The 16,026-nt window shown below is 45.8% G+C and overlaps 1 protein-coding gene across 3 annotated transcripts in view; it reads right to left on the bottom strand.

Annotated features, from left to right (window-relative positions):
• The window catches only part of Arhgef4 (Rho guanine nucleotide exchange factor 4), a 164,160-nt gene that overhangs the window by 101,864 nt on the left and 46,270 nt on the right, over positions 1-16,026 (bottom strand). For all 3 annotated transcript variants that reach the window (XM_087898060.1, XM_087898061.1, XM_087898059.1), the window contains exon 2: positions 6,639-10,193. In XM_087898060.1, the coding sequence (XP_087754186.1) occupies positions 6,639-10,193 (3,555 nt within the window). The remainder of the gene's footprint in view (positions 1-6,638; positions 10,194-16,026) is intronic.

The raw sequence follows: 16,026 nt of genomic DNA, 5'->3' as shown, positions 1-16,026 counted from the left end.
AGCAAAAAGCTGGTTCTTGGAGAAAATTAACAAGATTGACAAACCCCTATCCAAACTAATCAAACGGCAGAGAGAGAACTTGCAAATTAATAGGATCAGAAATGAAAAGGGGGACATAACCACAGACACAGAGGAAATTCAGAGAATCATTAGATCTTACTACGAAAGTTTATATGCCACAAAGTTGGAAAATGTAAAAGAAATGGACATTTTTTTAGATAAGTACCATATACCAAAGTTGAACCAAGACCAGGTGAACAATCTAAATAGACCTGTTAGTCGTGAAGAACTAGAAGCTGTTATCAAAAATCTCCCTACCAAAAAAAGCCCAGGACCAGATGGTTTCAATGCAGAATTCTACCAGAACTTCCAGGAAGAGCTAATACCTATACTCCTTAATGTATTCCACAATATAGAAAAAGAAAAGTCACTGCCAAACTCCTTTTATGAAGCTACAGTCACCCTAATACCAAAACCACACAAAGACACAACCAAGAAAGAGAATTACAGGCCAATCTCACTCATGAACATCGATGCGAAAATTCTCAATAAAATACTGGCAAACCGAATCCAAGAACACATTAGAAAAATCATCCATTATGATCAAGTAGGCTTCATCCCAGAGATGCAGGGATGGTTCAACATACGCAAATCTATCAATGTAATCCATCATATAAATAAACGGAAAGAAAAAAATCATATGATCATTTCATTGGATGCTGAAAAAGCGTTTGACAAAATTCAACACCCTTTTATGATAAAGGTGTTGGAGAGACTGGGGATACAAGGATCATACCTAAATATAATAAAAGCAATATACAGCAAGCCGACAGCTAACATCAAATTGAATGGAGAGAAACTCAAAGCCTTTCCACTAAAATCAGGAACACGACAAGGCTGTCCACTCTCTCCATACCTCTTCAATATAGTGCTTGAAGTTCTAGCAATAGCAATAAGACAACATAAGGGGATCAAGGGGATTCGAATTGGAAAGGATGAAGTGAAACTTTCGTTATTTGCAGACGATATGATAGTGTACATAAGCGACCCCAAAAACTCTACCAAAGAACTCCTACAGCTGATAAACACCTTTAGTAACGTGGCAGGATACAAGATCAACTCCAAAAAATCAGTGGCACTCCTATACACAAAGGATAAAGAAACGGAGAGGGAAATCAGAGAAACATCACCTTTCACGATAGCCACAAACACCATAAAATATCTTGGGGTTACTCTAACCAAGGATGTGAAAGACCTATTTGACAAGAACTTTAAGCCTTTGAAAAGAGAAATTGAGGAGGATACCAGAAAATGGAAAGACCTCCCCTGCTCTTGGATTGGGAGAATCAACATAGTAAAAATGGCAATTCTACCAAAAGCAATCTACAGATTCAATGCAATCCCCATCAAAATCCCATCAAACTTCTTCACAGACCTTGAGAGAACAATAATTAAGTTTATATGGAAAAACAAAAAACCCAGGATAGCCAAAACAATCTTATACAATAAAGGAACTTCTGGAGGCATTACTATCCCTGACTTCAAACTCTATTACAGAGCTACAGTATTGAAAACAGCTTGGTATTGGCATAAGAACAGAGAAGTCGACCTATGGAATCGAATAGAAGACCCAGATACTAACCCTCAAACCTACGAACACCTAATTTTTGACAAGGGAGCTAAAGGTATACAATGGAAGAAGGAAAGCGTCTTTAACAAATGGTGCTGGCATAACTGGATGTCAACCTGTAGAAGAATGAAAATAGATCCATATCTATCACCATGCACAAAACTCAAGTCCAAATGGATTAAAGACATCAACATCAATCTGTCCACTTTGAACCTGATAGAAGAGAAAGTGGGAAGTAGTCTACAAGATATAGGCACAGGAGGCCACTTCCTAAGTAGGACCCCAGCAGCACAGACAATAAGAGAAACAATGAATAAATGGGACCTGCTGAAACTGAGAAGCTTCTGTAAAGCAAAGGACACTGTCAGTAAGACAAAAAGGCTGCCTTCTGACTGGGAGAAGATCTTCACCAACCCCTCATCAGACAAAGGTCTGATCTCCAGAATATACAAAGAACTCAAGAAACTAGACACTAAAACTCTAATTAACCCAATTAAAAAATGGGGTACTGATCTGAACAGAGAATTCACAACAGATGAACTTCGAATGGCCAGAAGACACTTAAGGTCATGCTCAACCTCCTTAGCGATCAGGGAAATGCAAATCAAAACCACTTTGAGATACCATCTTACACCTGTCAGAATAGCTAAAGTTAAAAACACCAATGATAACCTATGCTGGAGGGGATGTGGAATGAGGGGAACACTCATCCATTGTTGGTGGGAATGCAAACTTGTGCAGCCACTTTGGAAATCAGTGTGGAGGTTTCTCAGGAAACTGGGAGTCAACCTCCCTCAGGACCCAGCAATTCCTCTCTTGGGAATATACCCTAGAGATGCCCAAACATACTACAAAAGCGTTTGTTCAACTATGTTCATAGCAGCACTATTTGTAATAGCCAGAACCTGGAAACAGCCTAGGTGCCCCTCAATAGAAGAATGGTTAAAAAAGGTGTGGAACATATACACATTAGAGTTTTACTCAGCGGTAAAAAATAATGACATCTTGAATTTTGCATGCAAATGGATGGACATAGAAAACGCTTTACTGAGTGAGGTAAGCCAGACCCAAAAAGAGGAACACGGTATGTATTCACTCATAAGTGGATTCTAACCATAATTAAAGGTCTTTGAGCCTATTATTCGTGATCCTAGAGAAGCTAAATAAGAAGACGAACCTGATGAAGATTATTTACCTATCCGCCAGGAGGTAGGAAATAGTCAAGAGTCCCAGGTAACCTTGGGTGCATGGGGGGGGGGTGGGAGGGTTGATGGAAGGGGAGAGGGTTAGAGAGAAGGGAGTAGGGGAGGAATGGAGAAAGCTCGGTTGACCGGGATGGGGGGAAGGGAGGAAGGATGAATGTGGGATCAGGGAAGAATATATTTCAACTAAGGGAGTCATATTAGAGTTTACAGGAAACTTGATTATATATGGGATCCCAGGTCCAAGGAGAGATCCCCAGATTGTTCTCTGGACAGAGGAGGGGGTGCCTGAACCGGCCTTGGCCCGTGACCATACTGATGAATATTTTGCTTATCACCATAGATCCCTCATCTGGCGTTGGATGACGATACAGATGGAGGCCCGCGTTGGAGCACCGAACTGAGCCCCCCAAGATCCAAACGAGGAGCAAAAGGAGGAAGAAAATGACGAAGGACTGCGAGGGATACTATCACCCACTGATACAAGGGGTCGGATCTAATGAGAGTTTACCAAGGCCAGATGGACCGTGACTGAACGAGCATGTGATCCAACCAGATTCTCTGAATGTGGCCGGATTTTCTGAATGTGGCTGGCCTGCAGTCTTTCCGAGAAGCCATTGACAATGACACTGGGACTGGTTTCCTCTGCATATACTGGATTTTTGGGATCCAGTCTGTTTGGATGCTCACCTTCCTGGACCTGGAGTGAGGGGGGAGGAACTTGGACTTCCCACAGGGCAGGAGACCCTGACTTCCCTAGGGGACAAAGAGGGAGGAGGAGAGGGAGGGGGGAGTGGGAGGGTGTTGGGAGGAGGGGCGTAAATGGAAACTTTTTATAATTTAATAAAATTACAAAAAAAAAATTAATGATAAACTTCAATGCAAGAATGGAAGGAAGTATAGGAAACAAACCTTTGGAGGTCTCATGGATGGTTAAACATCCTTAGATATCACACTAAGAACATGACCTATTTTACATGATTGCCCCAAAACCTAAAGTTGGATTGCCTCAAAATGAAAAGTTTTATCTGCTCCCACCCAGGCTTGCTTTTTTTTAAAAAAAAAAATACGTGTTTAATTGACATAGAATTACATCACTCCCCTCCTTCCTTGAAAAAGTCTGCATGTATGAGATCCAGCTAAGAAGACAACTTGACCAACTGCAGACAGAGAGAAACAGTTGAAAATCACATATAAGACTTGAATAAATATTAGCATTTTAGAAACTCAACTATATGAACAACAACAATGCAGCTAGAAAATGGACAAAACACATGCATAGATATTTTACTAAAGAAGGTAGGGTGCACACCTTTAATCCCAGCACTTGAAAAGCAGAGGCAGGTGGATCTCTGTGAGTTCGAGGCCAGCCTGGTCTATAGAGGGAATTCCAGAACAACTAGAACTACATAGAGAAGGCCTCTCTCCAAAAACAAAATAAATAAACAAACAAAAGAGCAACAAAAAGAAAGGTAGATGCATGGTAAACAAGAGAGGAGAAGAAAGTCCAGCAGCCTAGTCCTAGTGACAAGTACATTAAGAGCAAAATGAAATATTACTGCATGTTGAGTACAATGCATGTTGACTGAGATGGCATGTTGACTATGATGGCATGTTGATTACAATGCATGTTGACTATGATGACATGTTGATTACAATGCATATTGACTATGATGACATGTTGATTACAATGCATGTTGACTGTGATGACATGTTGATTACAATGCATGTTGACTGTGATGGCATGTTGATTACAATGCATGTTGATTGTGATGACATGTTGACTATGATGGCATGTTGATTACAGTGCATGTTGACTATGATGGCATGTTGATTACAATGCATGTTGACTATGATGGCATGTCAATTACAATGGCAGTTTTACACACTGACAAGGGCAGGGAGCACAGCACTTCTCATTGATTGATGGTGATACTATGAAATGACACAGCCCCTCTGCTAGGTCACACAGGCAGGGAACACTCCCCCTCCTCACAAGGGACCTTCAAGCTTCTCCTCAGTTCCTCTCACCTATCTGCACGGTCACAGCAAACCTCCCGTCTGCAGGATGATCAGATCCCAGGTCTCTCAAGGCCTGTTGCTATCCTCAAAAACCCACCACCCAACAGTTTGGCAACTCTTTTCTTCTTTTCAGAAGTGTGTGGGGTACGTGCATCTATGTATATATGAATGTATACTCATGTGTGCACATATATGTGGGAATACATGAGAAGGGTTGAGTACAAGAAGTCAATCTCAAAAAAGTAACATTTTTGAAATTTAACCATAGACTAGTGCTTGAAAATAGTTCATCCAGGTTACGAGGATATGAGTATAAAGGAGGTTAGCCCAAGGGCAAGGAGTTTGTGTCTTGCTTATGATAGTCATGACATGGCTCTGTCCATGGTATGCAACAGAAACTGTGGAGATATACACTGATCACCTCTCATATGAAACCAAACATCCAAAAAGATACAAAACCTGAAAGATTTTGAGTCCTGGTACTGTGTCTTAAATGGAAAATTCTGTATCTGGCCTCAGGCAGTCCCAGCACAAAGGTGCACCAAAGACACTGAATGAATGACCTTCAGGAGGTGTGAGTCGGCCAGAACACCAGCGAGTTCTGTGCTTACGATTCATTTTATTTGTACTTATGTGTGTTTACACACATCCATGCAGGTACCCTTGGAGGGCAGCAGAGAGCTTCGGATCCCCCAGAGCTGGAGTTATGGGGGTTGTGAACCTCCTGAGGGCGCTGGGAACTGAACACCCCCGGTCTCACGCAAGAGCAGCAAGTGCTCTTAACCTCTGCGACATATCACTGCCCCAGTTTTGAACTTAAACTTGGGTGCCATCCCCAAGCTGTCTCACTTATGCGCATGGCCATATTCTAGAACTACAAAGCAACTGAAACTTGACATACGTATTGTATTCTCACTGTTGAGTTTTGAGCCTTATTTGTGTCATTGGGTATTGCTCTGTTGTTGTACATGCAAGCTGCAAATGAGGGGTTTAAACCACCTCCCAGATCGGGTTCTTCTCTGTGTGTTTTTCCCCTGAAGCTTTAAAATGTTGTATTACATTTTGTATTTGAGATTAGTGAAGTTTCCCAACACTGTCTTTTAGTACTTGAATATTTTTCAGTTTTACTTTAAATCTAATACAAGGGGTGTTAAGGATGTAGCTTAGTTGGTAGAGTGCTTGTCTAGCATGCATGAAGTCTTGGGTTCAATGCTCAGCACCCTATAAAACAGGGCATGGTGGTTCATGCCTGTAAGTTTAACACTTGGAAAGTGAGGACGGGAGAGTCGGGAGCTTAAAACTGTTGTTGGCAACACAGCAAGACCATGGCCAGCCTGAGCTACATGAGACCCTGTGTCAATACAATAAGTCTAAAGGGCAGAGAAGATGGCTCGGTGTCTTGAGGCATTTGCAGCCACAACTGACCACCTGAATTCAAGTCCTGAACATTGTGGAAGGAGAGAGTTAGTGGTCTTTTGATATGAAGCATGCCCTGCTCCACACAGACACACACACAGACACAAACACACACACAGACGTACACAAACAGAGACATATACAGACCCACACATAAACATACACACACACAGAGACACCTACACATAGACAGACATATAGACACACACAGAGACATACACACAGGCACATAGACACCCACACAGAGATACATATGCACCAAATAAATAAATATATTTTAAAACCATGAGAACACTAATCCAAGAGAACATCCCTCCACTTGCCTTAAGAGGTAAAGAAAGAGTTCTTGCCACCAACAGCTCACTTACCTCACTCCCAGGAAGGTCCCTGAGGAAGGTTGCCGTGCCCAGGCCATGGTGACACTGGCACACGCCTGCTCTGTCTTCCTTCTGAATGTTCTGGTGTAGTGTTTGCAGGGAAAGTAAGAGGCTTGCCCTGGCCTTGCCCTTGGGCCGGTTCGAGTCCTCTGAACATGTGTTAGCGTCCCTGTAGCTTCTAAGAGAGACCATGGAAGCCGCACTAGTTCGGCCCCCAAGACAGAGATCCACCCTCTGAGCTCCAGGCATGGGACTCATGGGCTTGGGGCTTGTGGGTCTGCAGGGCATGCCTTGGTTTTCATAGGCCAAGTGGCAGGCAGAGCTGCAGGGGAGTGTACTACCCATGCCAGTGTGCTGGGCTCGAGGGCTGGTGGGAGAAGTCAGCCAGGACGGCTCTGGGAAGATCCCAGAAGAGAGGTACCTACTGCTTTCCTGGGTAGCAGTGCGTTTTATGGTTGGTTCACTTTTCCTCCGATGTTCCGGAGAAGCCAGACAGCTGGAAGGCGGAGTTGCGGGAGATTGTAAGGGTGTCCAGGACTCCACACACACGCGGCTGTCCGTGCTAACTGTCCACTCTTCACGGTGGCCCCTGGTTGCTGGTGGGGAAGAGCGGAGGAGTTCCGGAAAGTCTGGGCCCGGAACACCACTCCCTAAAGAGGGCCGTTTGGAGCCTTCCACATCCTTGCTTCTCAGAAATGTGCGCCAGGAGCTCTGGCCTCGTCTGCGCTTCTCTTTCTCGCCTTTGATGGAGCCAGCATTTGTTTTCTCAGTGGCTTTGGCCTCAAAAAAACTGGTAAACGTTTTATGGGCTAAGGCCAGCCTTGCCCTGATCTTGCTCTCCGTTGGTTTTGGTCTCTTGACGTTGCCATTTTCTGGGGAAGATCCTTCGCCACCGAGGTCCCCTAGTGTCCCCACTTGAATCTCTTGGTGTGCACCAACAGAGTGGGTCTCCAGAGACCTGCTCTGGTGCATGTGGTGCAGAGGCGGCTTCACCTGGCAGGCTGCAAACCATGGACTCTGGGGCACACCTTCCTCGGGGCTGGGGCAAGCCGGGTTCAGGCCCTCTGAGGTCAAGACCGGGCTGCAGAGTATGTCCTCTCTGGGGCTCTCCCCAGACCAGGACCCGTCAGTCCTTAAAGGGGTCATCTGGAGAAAGGCGGGGTGCTGCTCTGACTGTGCACCCCGCTGAAGCTGGCTGCAAAGTCCCTGGAACTGCTGCGTTGCGACTTGGGCGGAAGCCAGGATTCCTGAATGGGAGACCTCTATTTCACCAGCCCATGCACTGGAGACTTCTGCATCCTCCACAACCTCTGTAGTACGCTCTCCTTGTCTGCATTCTGGGATGGGTGACTCCTGGCTCGCCTCGGGATGGATGCCCAAGCCGGAGTGTACACACTCAGACTCCAGGCGCGAGGTTTCCCCAAGCTGCTTCTCCTCCAGAGTATCTTCTGAGCTCAGGGTGTCATCTGAAGCAGCCCTGGGGACCAGAGCTCTCATAAGCTCTATGCCTTGGGCCAGCAGCTGAGGAGCACCATCATCCGTCCCTGTTGCCGGGCATCGTTGCAGTTCATGCTCACTGCCATACATAGGCATTTCTGAGGCCCTGGGAGACTCATAAGCAATGGTGCTTGTACCTTGTGGAGACTGAGGTCTTTCCCCCGGGAAATCACCAGACTGTGATTCTAGACGGCAGCGGGCCTTCCTTGTGGAGATCTGTTTGTGTTCTTGCTTGACTGCTATCATAATGAGTTTGCAGCTGTGCTTAGAGGCCCCATGTACTTTGGGCACCTGCGGCTGGCCAGTAGTGAAAGGCTCCCTGCCATCCCTGGTTCCCTGCGCACATTCATTCCCAGGGCAGCAGTAAGTTCTCTTGACCGTTGGGCAATCCAAAAGACCCTGCAACGCATTTCCCCTGCATTGGAGGTCTAGAACCGCTGCCTCTTCTGCCGCATCTGAAGCATCAATTACGCTTAGTCGCAGGGTGCTCTTTGGGGCGTAGGCGCTATCATTCCCTTCTGGGGAAACCACGAGCCCTTTGTTCCACACAGGTATCTCACCGTGGCTGCAGCAATGTGGGAAGGGGGAGGCCCTATCAGGCGGCTTTCTCTCCTCATTGAGAACGCACTTTGATGAGTAGGTCTTGGTCTGGTTTCCTGTCTTGGCAAGGATGTTTTGCAGGCACCTTTGTTTACCGATAGCATCACCAGGGTGCACACCTTCCGGCTCCACAAGTCTGCTTTCTGGGCTGTGTCCTGGCTTGCATTCAGCTGGTTCAGGCACTTCCTCTTGGCTGCCAAGCTTCAGCAGTTCTGAAGTAAGGTGGGAAGGGTCTGGGCATGACCTAGAAGCCTGTTCTACCTGGTTTTCCAGTGGGAGACCTACACAGGGTGTGTCTTGAGATGTCCTTTTAAAGCTACAAACACTCAGCTTGTGCTCACCCTGCAAAGGAGGAGCTCTGCTTGGAGCAGTGGAAAGCGAATAAGACAACGGGGTGGACCCAGGGGAAAGGGTATTAGGAATTATAGGGTGACCGGGTTCTAGTTCTGTTCCTTCCCTTAGGTAGGGCTCAAATGTTACACATTTCCACTTCAAAGGCTCCTTAAGGCAAGCCAAAGGAAATGCTGCTATAGAATGAGCCCTAACCAGAGTCTTCATGTGCTGGCAGAGGTATCTTTGGGGTGTCCTGCCATCGGCACCAAGATTTTCTGGAACACTATGATGACACTTGGTGTCTACAAGACAAAGTGTGCCCAGTCGTGGTTGGCAGGCAACATCCAAGCAGGAATGAGCCCAGAGTAAGTCTGTACCCACTCTGGGCCTGGGGGCAGGCCCCTTCTTTGTCCTGATCCACAGAGGGAATTCATTGTCCTGCGGGCCTATATGAGGTCGCTCTGCTGCCTCAGCCCGGCTGTGGATGTATGGCCAGCTCTGACCTAGTTTACAGTGTTCCAGAAAGCAGGGCCAGACCACGGGGACATCCAGATAGCCCCTAGACCTGGCCTTTTGCAGCCGGGGACCGCTGCTGGTGGTGGTGACACTCTGTAAGAAGGACTCTGCCACTGGCACTGACTTCCCCACCAAGCTGGTCACACAGTCACAGAAACTTTCTTCATTCTGCTTTCCAGCAGAGGCAGCCACTGGCATGCGCAGTCTACTTTGGTGAGAAGTTTCCTTTAAGCTTGAGAGCAAATCCAGGTCTTCCTCTGTCTGGAGCCCTTCAACACAAGCCAAATGCTGCCCTTGAGGAAATCTACCTGCTGGGCCATCGGGGCATCCCCAGCCTGCTTCTCTATCTGCAGAGAGGCCATATGGAGAGCTGCAGAGTCCACTTGTGAGGTCACCAGGCAGGGACTCCGCATCAGAAGCGCTCTCAAAGGGGTCTGTTTTTGTGTCTGATCGACTTTCACTCTTGTGGGACAGTGTCTCAAAATCCTCAGGATCTACTTCCTGGAGCCATTCCTGTTTCTCTGAGTCTGCAGGGGGTGGGTGGAATTGGCTATCTTCACTCTCACCTTCATCTGGAGGGGGTGCATCCGACTCTGGAGTCTAGACAGACAAGAAGAGAAGAATCAGAAAAAAGTCCCCAGGACCTCAGCACACTTACTTGCACCATCATGCATGCCTTTATCAGAAGGAAATGGTCTTTATGGTTTCCCGCATAACCCCGGGAAGGAAGGGAAGCATAAAATGCTACTTTGCATTAGCACAGAAAACAGCATGCAGGGTTGAGGAGATGGCTCAGTGGGCAGAGCTTGCCATGCAAGTCTAACAACCCCCTAGTTCGGATCTCCGGGACCAATATAAAAGCCAGGCGAAATAGCTCAAACCTGTAAACCCAGCACGCCTATGACAAGGTGGGTGGCTAGACGCTCAAAGATTAGCTAGCTTGGTGTAGGCAGCAATGAATAAGAGAGACCTGGTCTCAAGGTAAAAATTGAGGACTGACATCCAAGGATGTCCTCTGACTTCCTGATGCTTACTGTGGTACATACATACCCTACCCCCAAACATGAGCACACAAATACATAAACATGAACAATCACTGCACAAATACACACACACATGCACATTCACACACTCATACACACTACCATATAAATACAAACATGAACATACACACATATATCTTTCTCATACATATACTCAAGCATACACACACACTCATATACACATAAACATGAATATAGAAATACATAAACATACATATATCACACACATATATACACTCACGCACATACACTCCTATAAACACACATACACACAAAGATGAAAAAAGAAAAGGTAAACAAGGAACAAAGCCAAACCTGAACAATAGGGAGAAAAGGTCATACAAGTTAAAACAAAGCCACCGAATGGCCCAACAGGCCGTCGGAGCATCCGCAGTTTAAGTAAGTGTGAGCATGCCATCTGAGTCAGAGTGAGAAGCAGCCTTCTGTGTGGGGTAGCCAGCAAGAAGAAACAGATTAATACATGTCTGCCGGAGGTTCTGTTTGTTCTTGTGTAGCCCAGTGGCTCACAGCAGATGCTCTTACATTTAGCATTGTTTCTCAAGTTCGCATAGCTAGAGGGGAAAAAAGAAGAACACAAAAGAAGCCTTGAGAACTTTTGAGGCTACAGACATGGGAGGGTATGTGTGAGCAAGGCAGCTCAGAACAAGAAGAGAGAGAACTTGGCAGAAAGTTTGCAGCATTTTCTTCTCTCTCTCTCTCTCTCTCTCTCTCTCTCTCCTCTCTCTTTCTGACTCTCTTGTCTCTCTCGTTCACGTGTGTGTGTGTGTGTGTGTGTGTGTGTGTGTGTGTGTGTATGTGTGTTACATCTGGGACCCAAACGTGGGTGTCATTGCTTGGCTTTTTGTTTGGGACAGAGTCTCTCATTGGCCTAGAGCTTCACCAAGTAGGCTAGGTCAGCTGGCCCGTGAGCTTCATGGATATGCTTTGTCACTTGGCCTTTTTTTGTGGTACTGGAGAATCAAACTTAGGCCCTAATGTTTACAAAGTTGGCAAAACTAAACCATCTTCCCTGTTCTCTAGCTATACCTCCACTCCCCTTTAAAGACAGGGTCTCATTATATAGCCTGGCTGACTTGGAACTCCCTGTGTAGATCAGGCTAGCCTCAGACACAGAGATCCACCTACCTCTGCCTCCAGTGAGTACTAAAACTAAATCCATGTGCCACCATGCCCTACTTATACATGTCTTAATCCACTCTCTAAGCCATGAATTCCCATGCATCCTTTTAAAGGGTACAGACCTGAGCTATGAAAAAGGTATCCACCTACAAAGATCTACTTCCCCTTAAAAACCCCTGCCCCTTCCCAGTCAATATTCTCCCCTTTCCGGTCTTCTCGGGGTCAGGGATCTGATTTCTGTTAGTCTTGATTAATCTGCCCTGGAGTTTGACATGGACAGACTCTGCAATAGTCTTTTGAGGTCTGGCTTCTTTCCCTCAAGGGTGAAGCCGGTATCAAGCATATCCAGCCTGCAGCCTGCAGGCTTCATGTGGCCCACGTGCAGTGAATGCAGCCTAACCCAAAACTGTAGTTACTTAAAACATGAGGGGTGTGTGTGTGTGTGTGTGTGTGTGTGTGTGTGTGATTTTTAAAAAAAATGTAACTGGACTACATGGTTACATTCTAAATGGCATCGTTTTGTGATATTTAACGTTAGACATGTCTGCTAGTATGCCCTAGTACATGCAGTAGCCTTGGGTGTGAGGTTACACTGTGCTCGGCATTCAGCCATCAGCTTCCACCGGTTCCTCAGGCTGGGAGTGCCATAGGCACTCGTTCCCCAGTCTAGTCAGAGCTGCTCAAATTCTGTACCTTTCCCAAGCATGTTTTCCCCAGGATGCGTGTGTGCATGTGTGTGTGTGTGTGTGTGTGTATACATGTGCATATGCGTGTGTGTATTGCATGCCTGTGCACCTGTATGTGGAGTCAGAGGCTATCCTCAGATGCCTTCCCTCCGACACCTTCTACCCTTTGTGACAAAAGTTCTCTCATTGACCTTGGGCTCACTGACTCAGCGAGTCTGGCCGTCCAGTAAACGCCTATTTCCGCCTTGCCGCTGTTGGGATTGTAAATGCATGCCCAATTCTTCACAGGCATTAGATTGGAACTCAGGCCATCAAGCCTGAACAGCAGCACTTCACCAACGAAGCCCCTGAAAACATGTGATTAAGATAATTCCACCTGGAGCTAAGGCGATGGCTATGGAAACCCAAGTTTGGGCCCTGGCACTGACATAAAAGAGACCCAGGATCAGGGAGAGTCCTTGTCTCAAGGCAGTAAGTAGGACAGAGAACAATAGGACACTGGACATCCTCATCTGGCTGGCATTCATGCATGAGCGCGCGTGCACACACAAACACACACACACACACACACACACACAATATGTCCATCTGTTGCAATCTAAACTCTTTACTATACATATGTTCAAACAACTTTGTAATTCTTAGCGCAAGTTAATTAATAGTACATAAATAGAAATAAAATCACAAAATAAAAGGTATTACCTCTCATATTAAATCTAGGTGATGATCTAGGAATGAATGGAAGTCAAATTTGGAGGCAAGAAATAGTTTTTGACACTGAGGCTCAGAATGTTCTAGGTGGGAGAGAGGATCAATTCAGATAGTTTTTAAAAGGCAGGCTCTCCACCTTCTCTTGGGCAGCATATTGCCTCAGACACGAGGACCAGAGTTTGGCTGTTCTCCTTTGATGAACACTGAAATCTTGGTGAGTTTTTGGAGAGCTGAGCCCAGAACACAATTTCACAGAGGTAAGAGTGGCTGCCAGGGGCAGACTCCAGCCCTTCCACTCTCCCACCTCAGCATCACAGCGCCTCTCTCTCCAGATGGCACTGGAGACACACCTCCCCTCAGCCGACATGAATCTCACCATGTCTCTCCTTTTCTCAACTCCAGATATGGTGACATTTAATCTCCACACTTCCTCGTCTACCACTTCCTCTTTTCAAAGATGTCAGTATTTGAGGACCCGATGTGCCCTCTAAACAGCAACTTCAGCTGTACACACAGGTGCTATATACGGGTGCTTGGGATTCAAACTCACAACCTCATGCCTGAGCAGCAAGCACCCTCACCCACAGAGTCATCTCCCCACTCGGACAATCCAGTATCTGTAACATGAGATATTTCAATGAACTCAGCAATTCTAATTTTTTTCCTAACTCCCGTTATGATTTCCTACTTGACCCAAGGTTTATTAGAAGACTATTTTGGTCGTCTTTTTTTGGTTTCTGATTTTTATTTAATTATGCCACGGCCTGAGATGTTGCCTGTCTGGTACAGATATTCTGAAACTAGTTGAAACTGGTTCTCCTGGGTGGTGCGAAGCCTAATTTCATAAGAGCCCAGAGGTGCCTGAGGAGAATGACTTGTACGGTAGCTCACTGAGGCGCTTGCTAACTGCTCATTAGAGGAAGCCTGTCGGCTCTACGTAAATCCCTGGGGACCTTGCTAGTTTCCCCTCTGCTCCAAGGAATGCTGAGTGAGGATTTGTCTGTTTCCTCTTTCAACCCTGTCATTATCAATGCACATGCTTCAGCCTTCCCTCAGTCAGGAGAGACCAGTTCAGCGCTGTCACATCTTCCTGGCACTTTATTCTTTATTAGGACTCTTTTGTCCGAAGAGTGGCTTTTCTTTTAAAGACCACCTTCCCATACAGTAGTTTGCTTTCTACTTAAAGTGTGCTTTCCATAATCACCTACAGCTAGGTTGCCAAAATTCAACCTTCCATTCACTTTTCAAAAATACTATTTGTATATGCAAGTACTCTGTCTGCGTGTGTGCCTGCATTATGGAAGTTGGCCTCAGATCCCATTAAAGACGGTTGTGAGCCATCATCTAGTAGCTGGGATGTCTGGAAGAGCAGCCAAGTGCTCTTAACTGTTGAGCCATCTCTCCAGCCCCTTTCAGGCACTTCTACCCAGAGGTTAGCTATGATGCTTTATTGTGATGCTCACATGGCTGGACTGCAATCCCCACCCCTGTTCCTGCTCTCTGAACTCTGTCTTTGTATATCCTACGAATATAGAGTAGACACTCGACGATGATGGGATAAAAGGTAACATCTTAAAGGATGGCTTACGTCTTATCTCAGGTCTGGGTCCTTTGGAGTCATCTTGTTCTTGAGGGTTCCAAAATCGCAGGCATTGAGTTGCTTCCTGCCCCTCAGCACAAGGTCAGCTTGCTGGAGCTAATGACCTTTAGATTGACAGGTCAATTGCCATCTCTTTCTCTTCCTCTGTGTGTGTGTGCGCGTGCACGCGCGTGCATGTCCATGTATGTGTGCTCTATTTAGTGTATGTATTTGTGGATACATTTGCATGTCCAAATTTGCATGTGTGTGTGCATGCATGCATCTCTATGTGCGAAGGGCAGGTATTAATGTAGATGACTTTCCTTTTCATGGTTCTTCTGGGTTTTTTCTGTTTGTTTGTTACTTTGAGGTTTTTATTTGTTTTTGTTGTTTTTTGTTTTGGTTTGGTTTTTGAGACACGGTCTCACTATGTAGCCTTGGCTGTTCTGGAGCTTACTATATTGACCAGACTGTCCTCAAACTCAGAGAGAGTCTCCTGCTTCTCTCTCCCTAGTGTTGGGATTAAAGATGAGGGCCCAGCTATCCACCCTTCTTTTTGAGGTAAGAGCTCTCACTGAATCTGGAACTCATAGATTTGGTAGCTGGTCAGTGAGCTACAGAGATCCCCCTGTTCTGCTCCCCTGCCCTGGAACTGTAGGCAAGATCCTCACCCAGTTTTTGATGTGGGTGCCAGGGATTCAAACTCAGGCCCTCCAGCTTACAGCACTGCACAGACTGAGCCATCTTCTCAGTCTTCCTGGCTCTTAACTATCAATACATAATTGGTACAAGGAAACCACACAACTCCAGTTAGTTAATTGCTGTTTGTTAATTGTTACCTTTAGTCCCTCTTTGTCCCTCCCTGAATGTCCCCTTCTACCATTCCCAGATGATCTTTATATGTTTTCTGCCCTCACGGCTTACTTTGTTTTATAGAAGTGTTGTCTTGAAGTCTACGGTGGGTGGGTGGGGGCTGGTCTTTTCCACTCAGCACAGTTATCCTGAGATGCATCTGCTCAGTACTCTGTCTATTTTATCACCAGGGAGTTGCACTGTGTGAATGGCCTTATCACAGCTTGTTTCTGTGTTCATCTGCAGATGGTATCTCAATTGTGCAAATTTTAGCTTTTCAAATAAAGCTGTAGTAAGGTTTGCATGCAAGTCATTTTTATGGTAATATGTTTCTGTTTCTCTTATATAAATATCAAGATGTGGTGTTATGTATAATGTTCTGTGTTAAATGTACACATTTAACTTCTTTACAGTTTTTAAAT

This window comes from Myodes glareolus, chromosome 18, assembly GCF_982192425.1.
Source record: "Myodes glareolus chromosome 18, mMyoGla1.1, whole genome shotgun sequence".
Lineage (NCBI taxonomy): Eukaryota > Metazoa > Chordata > Mammalia > Rodentia > Cricetidae > Myodes > Myodes glareolus.
This window is presented reverse-complemented; position numbering and strand designations above follow the sequence as displayed.